At 32.2% G+C, this 15235-nt stretch overlaps 1 protein-coding gene across 1 annotated transcript in view; it reads right to left on the reverse strand.

The window, feature by feature from the left end:
• PIGK (phosphatidylinositol glycan anchor biosynthesis class K) overlaps window positions 1–15235 on the reverse strand; it is a 134484-nt gene that overhangs the window by 30101 nt on the left and 89148 nt on the right. Inside the window, exon 10 of the mRNA XM_012442760.2 lies at window positions 330–414. Coding sequence (XP_012298183.1) covers window positions 330–414 — 85 coding nt within the window. The remainder of the gene's footprint in view (window positions 1–329; window positions 415–15235) is intronic.

Genomic DNA, 15235 nt, shown 5'->3' on the forward strand with positions numbered 1-15235 from the left:
TTTTTCCTTGTCACTAAGTACTATAAACAATGGGTCAAATGAAAGTTTTCTGAAATTAAATATTGTAATTAAATAATACACAAAAGATAATCCTTATTTTATCCCATATTTTATGTAAGTAAGAATTCTAGAGTTAAACAGCAAGTAGCCTTTTAATACTGTGCTTTGAATGGGACTTTCAACTGTAATAGGGGTAGTCTAAATAGGGATAGACAGCCCAGAATGCCTTTTAACTATAGCACATTGATTCTGAAAAACCTAACAAAAGCAATTACTTTTCAGAGATTAAAAATCTTGTTTCTTTCAAAAGAATAAAATGAAATGCAAACCTGGTGTATTATCTGAGCTACAGGAAGTTGTTCAGCATATTTCAGAGGTTCCATTAGTTCCTCATCCATCTCGTCTTCCTTATAGCTGAAAAAAAAGAATTTAAAAACACAAAGCTAAGGCAAATACTATTTTGAAATATGGCAAATATTTAAGTATGTCAAATAGAAAATATATTAAAATGCATATATGTAAGTTTTTGAAATAATCAGTATTTATCAATAATTTTTGAAAAACTATCACTGAAAAATTTTTAATGACAATAAAGGTATTCAGACCACATTAAATAACTATGCAATAAAATTAGCTAACCTTATTTAATGGTCTCAGATCCTGTCTTTCTCTCTGAGACAAAAACATTTCAGGACTCTGTTCAAAAGTGGGTGTTTCTTTCATAAAGGTCTCCAAAACCTGGCTCCAACCAAACTCAAGCCTCATCTCTGGCAACTCTTTCTCTACTTAACAGTCTATTGTTTTAGTTATATTTAACTATTGGCCAGACCCCATTGGGCCTTGCACCTCCAGGAGTCTCTTACTTTCCCCATGCTGCTATATCTGTTTGGAACAACCACCAATTCTCTTATTTATTCTTCTTCTTAATATATTAATTTTATAGTCATCTAGGTATATTATTTTTACATCCTTGAAGATGAAAACCATGTCTTCTTCTTTGTATATCTAATATTTATCAAAAAGACTCAAGTGTTTCTTGACTGAATCATGAATATATGAATAAAATGAAATAAAAACAATCCTTAGAGGTTATTTTATATAGAAAATATTTCCAATATCTACATGTACAATGAGATACAAAGTTGATATAATACATACCTAGTATAACATGAAACAGTAAATTAAAACTTTTCAAATGAAGAAAATGTGGTATAATGATTTTTTAAATGATTAACCCTTTTAGAAATGTAATAACCTAACTTTCACTAGCTTAACTGACTCCATCTTAGCTGCAAAACTGACAAGCTCTCTCGAGCCTCTCCCTCCCTGTCGCAGTCCCTCAGGTACATTACTGGGTCATGCTGCACTCAAAGCCTTGAACCGTTAAGAATGGTTCACACTGTTCACAGTACCTGTGACCATATCCTGCTTGGCAAGCCCACCTGCTATTGTGAAAAACTCCCCTTTGATTATTGTGTAGAAAGTACCTGAACACCCCGCTTAGTGATTGTATAGAAAGCTCCCCCTGCTACCTGCCTTAATGCCTCCTACTAACTTGCTCTTTCCACTTCTGTAAAATTCTGCTTAAGCTAGGCTCCCCCTACCTAAATCAAGGTACAAAGGGAAATCAAGCCCTTTCCTCGGGGCTGAGAGATTTTGAGCATGAGCAGACTCTCGGTCACCAGCTAATAAAGGACTCTTAATTTGGAACTCGGAGTGTGGTGCGTTCCTTCTGACTTGCTCAGTTACAACAGAAACAGTAAATAAACATTTGATTTCAAGACAATAAAACCTTAAAACATTTAAACTTTCTTTTACCTTTTTTTCTGTGAATTACACATCAACTTATCAACTCAAAAATTACTAAACTTTAATTATCTTGAAAAATAAATGAAACAAGATTGGCTAAGTATCTAGGGCTTCAGTTAAGGAATCTAATGAGAACTCTGGAATCTCTCCCAAGAAAAAGGCAGATATAGAAAAAAAGACCAAATTTTGCATATGATTTAAGAACTTCAAGAAGCTCTTATCTAGGTAAAAGTTTGTGGATATCTTGCAGAATTTGCATAAAAATAACTACCTTAATTTGAGAGAACTTTGAAGAGTCTCACTAATGATGGAAAAAAACTGCCTCAAAACATGTTTCACAGAGACAGAAAGTAGAATGGTGGCTGCCAGGGGCTGGGAGAAGGGGACTCTGGGAAGCAATTGTTTAATAGGTAGAGTTCTGGTTCACAAGATGAAAAAAGTTCTGGAGATGGATGAGGGGTGGTGATAGGTACACAATAATGTGTATTTGATGCCACTGAAGTGAATAATTAAAAATAATTAAAATGGTATGTTTTATGTTATGTATTTGCTATTGGCTGAATTGTGCCCTTCAACAAACCCCAAAATTCACATTTTGAAGCCTAATCACCAGTACCTCAGAATGTGACTGCATCTGTAGACAGTGTCTTTAAAGTAGTAATTATCTTACTAATTACTAATAGAGTCAACCCTACTGACCCTAGTCAAATATGACTGGTATCCTTATAAGAGGAGGAGAGTAGGACACCAAGACAGTAAAAACCACATGAAGACACTAGAGGAAAATGGCCATCTACATGTCAAGGAGAGAGAACTTAGAAAAAAATCAATCCCGCTGACATCATCTAGCCTCCAGACTGTGAGGAAATACATTTATGTTGTTTAAGCCATTCAGTCTCTGATATTTTGTTATGGCAACCCTAGCAAACTAATACCTATTAGTATTAGGTATTTTTACCTCAATTAAAAAATAAAGTAAATATTGACCCAAAAAATCCAAGTTGCTTTAAAGCATTTCACATCATTATCTTCTAAAAGTTTATTCACATTATGTATAAAAAACACACACAGGCCAGGTGCAGTGGCTCACCCCTGTAATCCTAGCACTATGGGGGGCCAAGGCAGGTGGACCGTTTGAGGTCAGGAGTTAGAGACCAGTCTGGCCAACATGGTGAAACCCTGTCTCTACTAAAAATAAAAAAATTAGCCAGGTGTGGTGGTGCGTGCCTGTAGTCCCAGCTACTCGGGAGGCTTGAGGCAGAATTGCTTGTGAACCTGCAAGGTGGAAGTTGCAGTGAGCTGAGATCACGTCTCTGCACTCCAGCTTGGGCGACAGAGCAAGAATCCATCTCAGAGCGGGGTGGACACACACACACACACACACACACAGAGCAACAAAAGAAAAAACAGACAAACTGTAAGGACACCAACAAATTTTAAAATGTTTTTGTTTCAAAGGACAGAATCAAGAAAGCAAAAAAAAAAGTCTGCAGAATGGGAGAAAATTTTTGCAAATCATACAACCAAAAAGAGACTTGTATTAAGAATATATAAATACAACTCAAGAATAAAAAAGCAAATAACTCAGTATTTTTTCCTTCCTCATCAAGGACACTCTTAAGTATAAATGATGTATTTTTGTTTGTTTCTTTTCTACTGTGGTCAATGGTGGGAAGAATACAGTGACCACTTGTGCAGTTTGTTTCCACTGCCTCAATTCCTGTTAAGGCACGAGCAGTTTTAATAAATATCTGCTGAAAAAATAAAAATTAAAGCACTGACATTAATACTAAAAGTATAAAACAAATATGAAAAAGTCACTCTTCATTGGTTATTCCAAAAATCTAAAAGAACAGTCTAAAATAAAATACATTTTTTTTTCTCACAAAATGTCTCTCAGTCAATATAAAAGATACTCTTTAGGTATATAAAAATATTTGAAATCTGGCAATTTGCTTTGAATTACTTTTTAAAATGCCATGTAGCTGTTATGAAAAATTCCAAACATGTCTATATATTTTTTCTATTATTTTCACTGGATCACTTGAAAGTGAGCTGCAGATATCATGACAGTTCACATCTAAATATTTCAGCAAAATATTTATCGACCAAGGATACGTCTGAAATGTTTCTTAATAACTGTACCACTTTACCCAAATGTAATTCACAAGTAATCTTAAGTATCACTATGGACATGTAAGTATTTTACTTATCTAATATTTTACAATCAATTAAAATGATCACTCATTTTTATAATTTCTTAAAAACACATGTCCATTGTTTTGTTTTCTTGCTTTATTTTGATATTAAGAAGTGTGTAATTTTTAAATTCCTAATTTCTTGGCTAGAAGCTCAGACACCCTTTTTTTCTCCATTTTGTTTTAAGGTCTAATACTAAGATATATATAGCTTAAGTTTCCCAGGTACACAAGGAACAGGAGTCCTTTCAATATGGAAATTCAGATCTCATTTTATTTCAAAAAAGTTTTATTATAATTTTAAATATCATATCGTATCTGTTAATTTTCCATTTCTTTCCTAGTTCAAGGTATTGAACTAAATATATGGAAAATTATCTTTCTGATCCTTTTTATTTCTCTTATTTCAGTTTCATTTTCTTGGCTCTTTCTATTCTTTATGTCTCTTATTGAACTTTTGGAATATCTATCTTCCCTGTCTACCTTGTAATTCACTTTTCATTTCTGAGATGATTTTTGTCTTTTTTCACCATTTATTTTCCCAAGTTCAGTCAGTTGCTGTTTCACATATCTTCTTGTTTGTCCATTTCAACTGTGAGTTTTTGAATGTCTGATTCATGGTGTCCTTTCATAATGCGATTGCTTGTTTAATATAGGTTATTCATGTTCAGGTGTTTCATTTCAGTTTTCCTGTTTTGTAATTTTTCTTCGATTTCTTTTTATTTGTGCTTTCATTCTCTCTGTGTGTGTGTGTGTGTGTGTGTATGTGTCTGTGTGTGTGTGTGTCTGTGTGTGTGCAATTTACTAAGAAAGTTTGATTTTAATTTTGTTTTATACTTACTGTAACTTTGTAGAGGTGCTGGCTTCTTTTTCTGTCAAGGATTATTTGTATTGGCTTTTTCAGAATCAGCAATAACAAGTTATCTTGCAATGGAGGGTGAAGGGAGGTAAGTTGACTTACTAGGTTTCTCAGTTCAAGAGCACCCTCTTCTGTGGCTTCAGTGAAGTGTAGTTTTTTAAATAAATGGCACTTGTTGTGGTGGGGGGAACAGGATTTGTCTTCAAAAAAAAACTACCTTGTTCCCATAGTACCCTTATCTTCAGCTGCTTTCTTCTTTCCTTTTGCCACCAAGACTCCAGGGGATACCCCGGTCCCACTCCGTCCTTTGCAAGGTGTCTTCCATTATCCCAGAATTAATGCTTTCCCAAGATTGTCACCTCAAGTCATCCACACATTCTAAGCTCCATCTTTCAAATCATTATTAGTCAGGTCTCTGACAAACCATATATAATTCAGACACAGAAAACTACAAATATTAATTTCAATTTACATGTGGCAGCCATCCTAAAGGAACCTGGAACTTTCCTCCTGTAAAATGGTAAAGTTCTCTTTTCTTAAAGTCATCCAAGAGTTCCTTTTACTTAACATTTTGAGTAATTTCAGAAACCCCCCAAAAGAAAGTTCTTTTTCCAATATCTCTTTCCAAGATCCTTCACTAAGAAAACTTATTGAAATAATTTAATAAGGGAGTAATTTCTACATGGAAAAAGCTGTGCATTCCTTATTTTGCTTTACTATTTTTTTAATAGAATTTCTGTAGAAGACAACAAATGGTATTGTTTACTTTATAAAAGGATTTTGACTCCAGTAGAGTCATACTACCAACTCAAATGAAAAGGCAGTTAAAATATTGTCCAAATCTTCTACATAAATAAAATACTCCTGACAACTTATGAAGCCTATGAAGTTAGTCTTTACAATCCCCTGTGCTTTCTGTGTCCTTTTTCTCTTCCATGTTATGCCAATACCTAAAAAATCTTTATCTTCTGTGCTTTCCAAGCACTCCTAAAATAACACTGTAAAATTATTTACTGTGTCCATACAGAAGGTTATCTCTAACTCAGAAAAAGTAAAGTTTATCTTCTCTTTATAGTGCCACACTGAGATCAGACAATTCATGTATAAAATAACATACAGCCATATATGATGGCATGTTCCCACAGTCCCAGCTAAGTGGGAGATTGAGAAGGAAAGATTAGTAGAGCCCAGGAGTTAGAGATCAGCCTGGGTAACACAGTGAGACCCCATCAAGAATAAATACATAAACATAAAATTACGTAGTTTATTTCAAGCTGAAGGCCATAGCATCTTTCCAAACACTGGAAATAAAGCCAACAAAAAGAACAAGAAAGCAGAGACATTGTGCTATGCTAAACTAAAAATTAAGACTATCAATAAATAATTCAAGACACATCATCTAGAGTAATCCAAAATCATTAGGAAGAAATTTCCTACACATACCAAAAACAGGAAGGTAGCCCAAAAGTTAGTATAACCTGTTTTGAACATGACAGCTCAAAAGAAGTACTTCAAATGAAAAGGAAATAATAGAGAAATCAAATTAATCCCTTATTACAATCCTTTAAAAAAAGGATAGAAAAATTCTTACTGCTAAATTGCATTTTTAAATGTTCAAATAGTCATATGATTGATAACAGAGGTTATATAAGATATAATTGATAAACCTGAAAACATAAAGACACTCCAAGCGAAAAAAAAACTGAAGTTTATTGGTCAATGCAGACAAACACAAAAATGCTGTTACAAATTCAGAAGGTCTTTAGAGTCACTAAAGATTATTTTTGCGAAAACAGGCTATATAGTAATGAGAAAACAATCCAATACATTATCTCCCTTGAAATGAGATCCCCCTCCCAAACTCCCTGCATCACTGTTTTTCTAATTATCAAACTAAACACCTGTGAGAGAAGATATGAAAATAGAACTTCACTTAAAAGCTACTCTAAAGAAGCACAAGGAATATGGTTAGCTATGATAAAAAGATATAACATGGACAGAGAACAACAAGTGAAGTCTAAATAGAACTAAGGTTACACTAATTTACGGCCCAACTATTGAAATGCATCTTATTTACTGTCAGTTTCCAATGTAGTATAAAAATGCACACACCAGTTAAATAAGAATACCTGCCAAGTAACTCAGTAAAGCTGATACAATAAAATCCTAGAAAAGCAAACTCTTGTTCTCATTTGAGAGACTTTAGAAATAACTTATTGTTTGGTAGAAATTATAGGCAGGCTTTCCAGAAATTCACACAACCAACTAACTGGAATGTATAAAGAACTATATATGTAGAGTCAAAGACAACTCTAAAATAGTAGCGTAGAGGTCTGGGTGATGTCAGAGAAAAAACTTGTCAAAATTATTGAGCACTTACTCTGAACTCCACTAAATCTATCAGGAGTTAATGTATATTGTTCAGTCATTTTATTTTGCTTTTACATACATATTTATATACACATGAAAAACACACAGAATATCTACAAATCATTTCATCAATAAACTGTACTGTGGAATTCAGACACTAGCTTTTTTTCATTCAAATGTGAGGTCAAATGTGGTCTGTCACCTGTTTATGTCTTGTGAGCTAAGAATGGCTTTTATGTTTTTGAATGGTTAGAAAAAATAAGTCAAAAGAAGAATAACATTTCATGAGTGAAAATTACACAAAATTTGAATTTCAGTGTTGTACTATAACAGCAGAGTTGAACATTCACAACTGAGACCATATGACCTATGACCTACAAATGCTTTCACTATTTACTATCTAGCCCTTTACAGAAAAAGTTGCCCAACCTACGCATTAGAATAATTAAGTGGATTTGCTGGGTCATAAGTTATGTACATTTTAGTTTTTGCTAGAAACAAGCAAATTCCTTTCCAAAATGGCTCTATCAATTTGTACTGCCACCAGAAATGCAGAAGTTCCCATGTCCTTTCATCATCACCACTTAAATTTCTACAAGAAACAGTATTTCATTATTTTAATGTCCATTTCCCTTCTAAAATCACCTTTAGGTGAACACTAACATGAGCCTTTTCCTCTTCTCAAACTGTATTTCTTTTATTTATTCTATTTGCTTTATCTTTAAAAAAATTAATATGTGGTGTTATTTCAATAATCTAGGCAAATTATTTGAAATAGATGTTGCAAATAATGTCACCACACTTTTTCTTCTCTTTTAACTTTGTTTGCATTGTCTTTTTCTCTCCCTATAAATGATACTCTATTTCACTAATCTTTGGCAACCTTTTTTTTTTTTAACTAGCTGTAATTTGGGCCGTGTGACATCTTTTCCTACTCCTAAGCAAAAAAAAAAAAAGATATTTTCCAATAATTCTGACGTTTTGTTTTTGCATTTTTATCTTTAATCCATTTGTATTTTGTTTTAACACACGGTGTAAAGGGGAAATCTAATTTTCTCAGTGGCAAACCAATTGCTTCAACATAAAAATTTTTGACTTACCTATCCTTTCCTCCAGTTTTTTGTAAAACCATATCCATCATACATATATGGTTATGCATGAATCTCTTTGGGGGCTTTATAATATGTCATACATTTATTTACTTAATCTGAACCAATATCACATTATCTGAATCACTACAACTTTAAAATAGAAAATCCTGGTATCAGATAGACTAAAATACCTCTCCCACCACCACCATTCATACTCCTTAGTCATTCAAATGGCTTTAGCTTTTTGTTCCTTTACTAGTCCACATGAATTTGATAACCAGCTTATTAAGTTCCATGAAGAATGCTAGGAGGGCAGAATGTATTAACAATTAAGAGAGCATACCTGAAGTCAGACAGCTAGCACTTCAACTCATGAGTTGTGTGACCAGATACAAACCTCTCTACATCTGTAGTCATATATAAAATTACTACATACTCCTGTTTTAAGGATTAAACAAGTTAATAAATTCAAAGTGCTTAGAATAGTGCTGGGTATTTATTACATACTGGAAATTTAAGAGAAATTGAACTGCATTTATTTACAGATAATTTAGATTAAATTATATAATTTATTCTTCTCATCCCTAAACATGTTCCACCTTTCCCATTTATTTGGGTGTTTATGATCTGTAGTTAATTTTATATTTGTCTCCATAAAGAAGATGTACATCTTTTAAGATATATAATCAAGTGGCTTATAGCTTTTGTTGCTTATTTTGTTGCTTGTTAGTCTATCTATAGATACATGCATATATCTATTAAATACACAGAATATAGGCATATATACTATCGATTTCCATGTAATGATCTTTTATCTGGCAATCTTACTAAACTCTCTCATTAAACTTAATATTGGTAAATTCACTTAGATTTTTCTATTACATAGTACCTCTGAAAAAAAGGAAGGGAGAACTCCTGATCTTTATACCTCCTATTTCTTTTCCTCATCTTACGCCATTAGTTGAGACCTTTTGTGCAGTAACAAATAGATGGGATTATAGCATGTATTCTTATTTTGTCCCTGATTTCTATCAAAATGCTTCTATAATTTCACACTATAAAGTTTGCTACTAGCTTTAAACACATTCCCTTTATTCAGTTATCTCCCATTTATCTGTAGTTTCTAAGCCACATTGCCTTTTTAAGAAACATCATTTATGATAATTTTATTCAAATATTTTTTTCTGTATCTTTTGAAATAATCACAAAATATTTCTCATTTACTATATTGATATGATGAAATACACTAGTATATTTTCTAATTTGAAATCATTCCTGCAATTTTAAGATAATTTCTGTTTGGTCATGAAATGTTTTTATACGTTACTGAATTTGAATTTTATTTAAGATTTGTACATCTGTGATCACAAGTGAGGCTGGCTCTCTTATTTTTTTCATTCTTTCCTTGTCTAGTTTTGGTTTCATAATTCTATTCATTCCACCGAATGAGGTAGGAAGCTTTCTCTTTTTATTCTGTTCACATATGTCAGCACCACAAGTGGTTAATAAATGTCAAATGTAAAAACCATCTTAGCCTGCTGTTCTGTTTGCAGTTTGTTGGGAAAGGGTACATATTTTTTACAATTAAAAAAGAAGCAGTATTTTTTAGTTGAAGGCTAAATTTATTTATTTTATTTTTTTCCTAAATCTAAATATTACTTTAGCCACATCCAAAGTCATTTTTATATCCTTATACTGAAAATGTCTCATGTAAATAGCCTATTTTTGGCTTCTGTTTTTAATTTAGTAAAACCACTTTACTCTTTGAAATACGGTACTTGATCCAATTATATTTAATTAGGTTTAATAACTGAGATACCTGGGTTTACAACTACTAACTATTTTCTATTTCCTATCTGTTTGAAATTCCTTTTTCTCCTTTTGAATCTGCCAAATATTTTATTAAATCTTTTTTTCTGCTATCAACTTGATAGACATATTTTTACCATTATCGTGGCAGTTACCTTGGACATTAGAACACTCAACTTGGACTTGGTAGTCTAATCAAACTGTTCAACATTAGCATTTCTTCAATAATAATAGTACTTTACAACACTTGGATTCCATTTATCCTCCGCCTTTGACATTATTATTGTCATATATTTTAATTCTACAAGTATTTTAAACTCAACAAGACTGTAGGATTTTCTGTCAGATTAATGGTCAATTATTTTAATTGATACATTTACTGATTCTGGTTCTCTTCATTCCTTACTGAATTTTGTTGTTTCTCTTAACAATCATTTTATTTCTCACTGAAGAATTCCATTTAGTTTTATTTTATTTCAAGTGCATTGGCAACAAATTCTGTTTGTCTGAAAAAATCTTTATTTTATCTTCATTTTTGTAAGATATTTTTGCTCTGTAGAGAATGATAGGCTAAAAGTTTTCTTCCTTTCACCACTTTAAACATGTCATTCTATTGTTTTTTGGCTCTCATTGTAATAATATCTTAGCATTAAAGAAAATGTCAGGCTTTCCTTCTCTGTCAGGCTTTTAAATTTTTTCTCTATGATTTTTCAGTATTTTGACTATAATGTGACAAACAGTAGTTTTCTTTGTATCCATTTTGCTTACAATGAATTAACTGAATATGCGATTCGATATATTTCATTAGTTTAGGAAAATGTTTATTATTGCTTTAAATATTGTCTTTTCTTCCATATTTTAAATCTGTCATCTAGTTTGGGATATTATTTACGCACATGTTGGACCATTTTTCTGTGTCTAACATGTCTCGTACTCATTTGTTTGTTTTTTGTGAGCTTCAGTTTCAATATTTCCTATTGCACTGTCTTCAAGTTCACTAATTCTACCATCTTCTGTATCCAATTTGCTGTTAAGCCAACTATTGAGTTCTTAATTTCAGATACTATATTTTTCAATACTAGAATGTTCATTTTAGTTATACTCATATTCTCTGGTTATATTCCCCATCTTTTCATCTATTTTCAAGAATATTTTTCCTATTTTCTTGAACATCTTAAACATAGTTATTTTAAAGTTTTTGTCTACTACCTCTAAGTTCTAAATCACTTCTGAGTTTGCTTCTATATTCTGTTTTTTTTTTTTGTTTTTCTGTTGGTATATAGTTACAGTGTACTAGTAATTTTTAATTAATGGGTGTAGGAAACTACATACTTAAAGAAAAAAGTTTATATACACTGTTATTTTCCATTTGAGAAGGCCAATGTGTTCCTCTGTTGGGCAGTTAAGAGTGGTGTTCTGATGACTTTCACTCATTCATGGACGGAGCTGAATTTAGACCATCTTAAAATTTCGATAAGACTAATTCATTGCACCTTAATGTGGCCCTATTCTAATGGTGAGAGTCTTCGAGGTTTTCAATTAAGAGCCTGGCAGGTCTTTATCTCCTCAACACAGAGAGAGTAAGACTATAGAGATTTCTACTATACTTTTCAAAGGTTTCTGACTTAGATTTTTGAGTGTTGTCCTGCACAGCTTAAGAATTTGGCATGGCCAGCCTCACTGAACTACCAAAAGCTGTACTGATCACTGTCCCCATTAGTAACCCTTTAACAGAGGTCAACCCCAGATTCTCAACCTATAGCTCAGAGGTATATGACTTTTCTGTGCAACTCATCACCTCAACCATTGTAGTATGAAAGCAGCCATGATGATATGTAAATGAATAAGGCTATTTTTCACTAAAACTTTATTTTTAAAAACAGGCAACAAGAAGATTTCACCCATGGGCCATAGTCTGCTGACTTCTGCTTTTGCTGCACCCAGAAAAAGCAAGTATACCCCAGAAAAGAATATGGCTAGAAATTGTCAACATCAGTTCACCACAATCTCCACAGCTGTCAATTCTTATCTGTTATGTTCTTAAGGGGCTCTCACTGTGAAGATGTTTATCTCCTCAGTAATACAAGACTAGTAAATTCATAGCTCTGCTTATCAGAAGTTTTTTGCTGAGTAACTTAGCTTCCCTTTAGTTTTAGAATTTGGCAAATATTTTGAAAGAAAAATTGATAATATGATTGAGGCAAATATCTTGAAAAGGAAAGTGATTTTCAGTGAGTGGCAATTTTGTCACTCTAGCCTAACAGTAACCAAAAATATTGCTGGTGAAATTTCTCTGTACTCTAGCAGTGGCCCACGGCCAAGCCCAAATTCTCAACCTTTGGTCCACTCCCAGAACTGGTGAATGATTACAGAGAAAAATTGGCTACAGAGTCTCGGCTCATCTCTGAGAATTTCCCCCAAATCTGGATTTTTAGATTATCAGTCCTCATTGCTTCTACACTTCTCTGATATTTTTAAAAATATGATTTAATCTGTCTTTCCTAGTTGTTCTCAGTGAAATCATAAGCCTACTGCAAATTATTTCATCCTGTTCAGAAGTAGAAATTATATACTACTACTTTTGATATTTTCATTATCACTTAGTCCCAAGTATATTTTAATTTCAATAGATTTTTTAATATTATTCTAAGAATTACTCAAAGTGTGTTTTTAAATTTCCAAACATATGTGTTTTTAACAATTCTTTTTTGCTAAAGATTGCAACAATTACACTGTGATCAGAAAAAAAAAATGCTCCTTAAGAGTCCAACATTTTACAGTTATTAACACTTACTTTTTTGGGATAATATTTGTAAATATTAAGTTGGTCTTAAAGAGAATGTTGATTCCCCAATTGTTCAATTTCTTGGATTAAGTTAATTGATTATGTTGCTTACATTTTCAATTTTAAAACTTTTGGGTGGATCTTTTATCAGTTTCTGAAAATGTAATACTGACATTTTCCATTACAATAATGAATTTATCAACCTGTTTTTGAAATATGTAAATTTTTGTTTTAAATATTTTGTGGATATATTACTAAGCAATTAAGAGTTTAACATGCTTTTCTCTTCCTGAGATAAACCTTTGCTTAGTTGCTTTATGATTAACAATGCCATATATTATATACTCTATGTACTATGTGCATATATATATATATGTATATGTACTATGTATATATTATACACTATAAGTAAGCTTTCATTTGGTTAACAGTTGCCTGGTAATCCTTTCATTTTCAACTATTTAATATCATTATATTTTCTGTCTGTAGTTACACCTCTTTTTATCCTAATACAATATTGTTTTAAACTATTATGATGCACTTATTTAACTTTATTGTGATTAAAAAGTCATCATTATTAATTTTCACTCCTTTAATGCTTTCTCACTGATTTTTTAATTTTGTTTTTTCTCCTGTAATGCTTCTGATCTTATTTCCTCTATTTCTACTCATTTATCAGTCACTCTAAAAATGCAAATGCATATTTTCCTCACTGTCTAAAGCTATTAAAATTTACAACCCTTTTCCCAAAGGAAAAAAAAGCTGAAACTCCAGAATACTTTAAAATCAATCATTTCCTCTTCTCTTACATAATATTGTTATTAAATACACTAATACTTTGGTTTATCTTACTCCCCCAAATAATTATTATCATCATCATTATTATAATTGTAAAATATATTCAGTTTTTGCTTAAATTTACTCACATTTTACCAATTTATTACAGCATTTCTATTTACACTCAGACCTCTCTTCTAGTACATTTTCCTTTTTCAAAAAGTCTATCCCTTTAGGTGTTAAGGTGTGTTGATACAAAACACTCTCAGTTTTTGCATGTTTGAAAATATGCTTATTTTTTCTTCGTTCTTTAATGGTACTTTAGCTAGCTTAAATTCTAAGCTAACAGTAATTTTCTCTAAGTACTTTATTGGTATTACTCTAGTATCTTTTGGTTTTTACTGTTGCTATTAAGATGTTTGCTGCCAACGTAGTTGTTACCCATTGTAGATACCATTTTTCTCTTTGACTGATTTTTAAATCTCTTCTGTACTTAGAGGGTTCTAAAATATTCACATGAAGTATAAATTCTTTCTGTGTATTGTGCTTTGGATTTGTTGAACTACTTTCAAAATGCAAAATTATAAGCCATTATCTCTTTAATATTGTCTTTTGCTCATTCTATATTCTCTTCTCCCTGGAACTCTAGTTAGACATAGCCAACAGTTTCCATATTATATTCATGTCTCATAACCTGTCTTACATAAACTTTCCATCTCTCTGTCTATATTTCATACTGAGTTATTTCTTCAGATCTATCTTATTTTACTAGTTCTCCTTTCAAGTGTAATTTTACAAAAATCATTAAAATTTTTTATTCCTTCCTGTATCTATTAATACCTTTTGAAATGTGACTTTGTAGTTCCTTCTAAGAAAAGCTATAGTCTGTTTTTCCAGCCCTTGAATTTTACTTGGATTTGTGATTCCTTCTGCACAACAGGATGCAGCAAGGATAACAGTGCTCCAGTTTCAAATCTAGGCCTCAAAAGGTCTTGCACAATTCTGGGACCTGTGGATAACCTCCTGGAGGACAAAGGACCACATGGGAGCTGAATCAACATCAAAAGCCCCAGAAATGTGAGATAGTATAGCTAAGATCAGAAGTCACTCACTCAACCCAAAGATGACAAATTCTGAGAAAGCCCAACATAAACTAGAAAAACCATGCAGGTTGAATCCACCCTAAATTGTCAACCCTCAGAATCAAAAGCTAAATATGTGGTTGTTATTTAAAGACATTAAGTTTTGGAATGGTTTGTGATATGTCAATAACTCAATAATGTCTACTATTTAATCTGTAAATTCAAATTTTTAATTTGAATAACTGTAGTTTACAAATATGAAAATTCTATTCTGGCCTTTTCCAAATATGCCTCATCATTCTTTATCATGTTATAATCCTTGTTCATTTACTTATTTTTTTGAGATGGAGTCTTGCTCTTGTCGCCCAGGCTGGACTGCAATGGTGCAATCTTGACTCACTGCAACCTCTGCCTCCCAGATTCCAGCAATCCTCCTGCCTCCGCCTCCCAAGTAG

This window comes from Aotus nancymaae, unplaced genomic scaffold (genome assembly GCF_030222135.1).
Source record: "Aotus nancymaae isolate 86718 unplaced genomic scaffold, 86718_ANA_hifiasm-v0.15.2.pri h1tg000007l, whole genome shotgun sequence".
NCBI lineage: Eukaryota > Metazoa > Chordata > Mammalia > Primates > Aotidae > Aotus > Aotus nancymaae.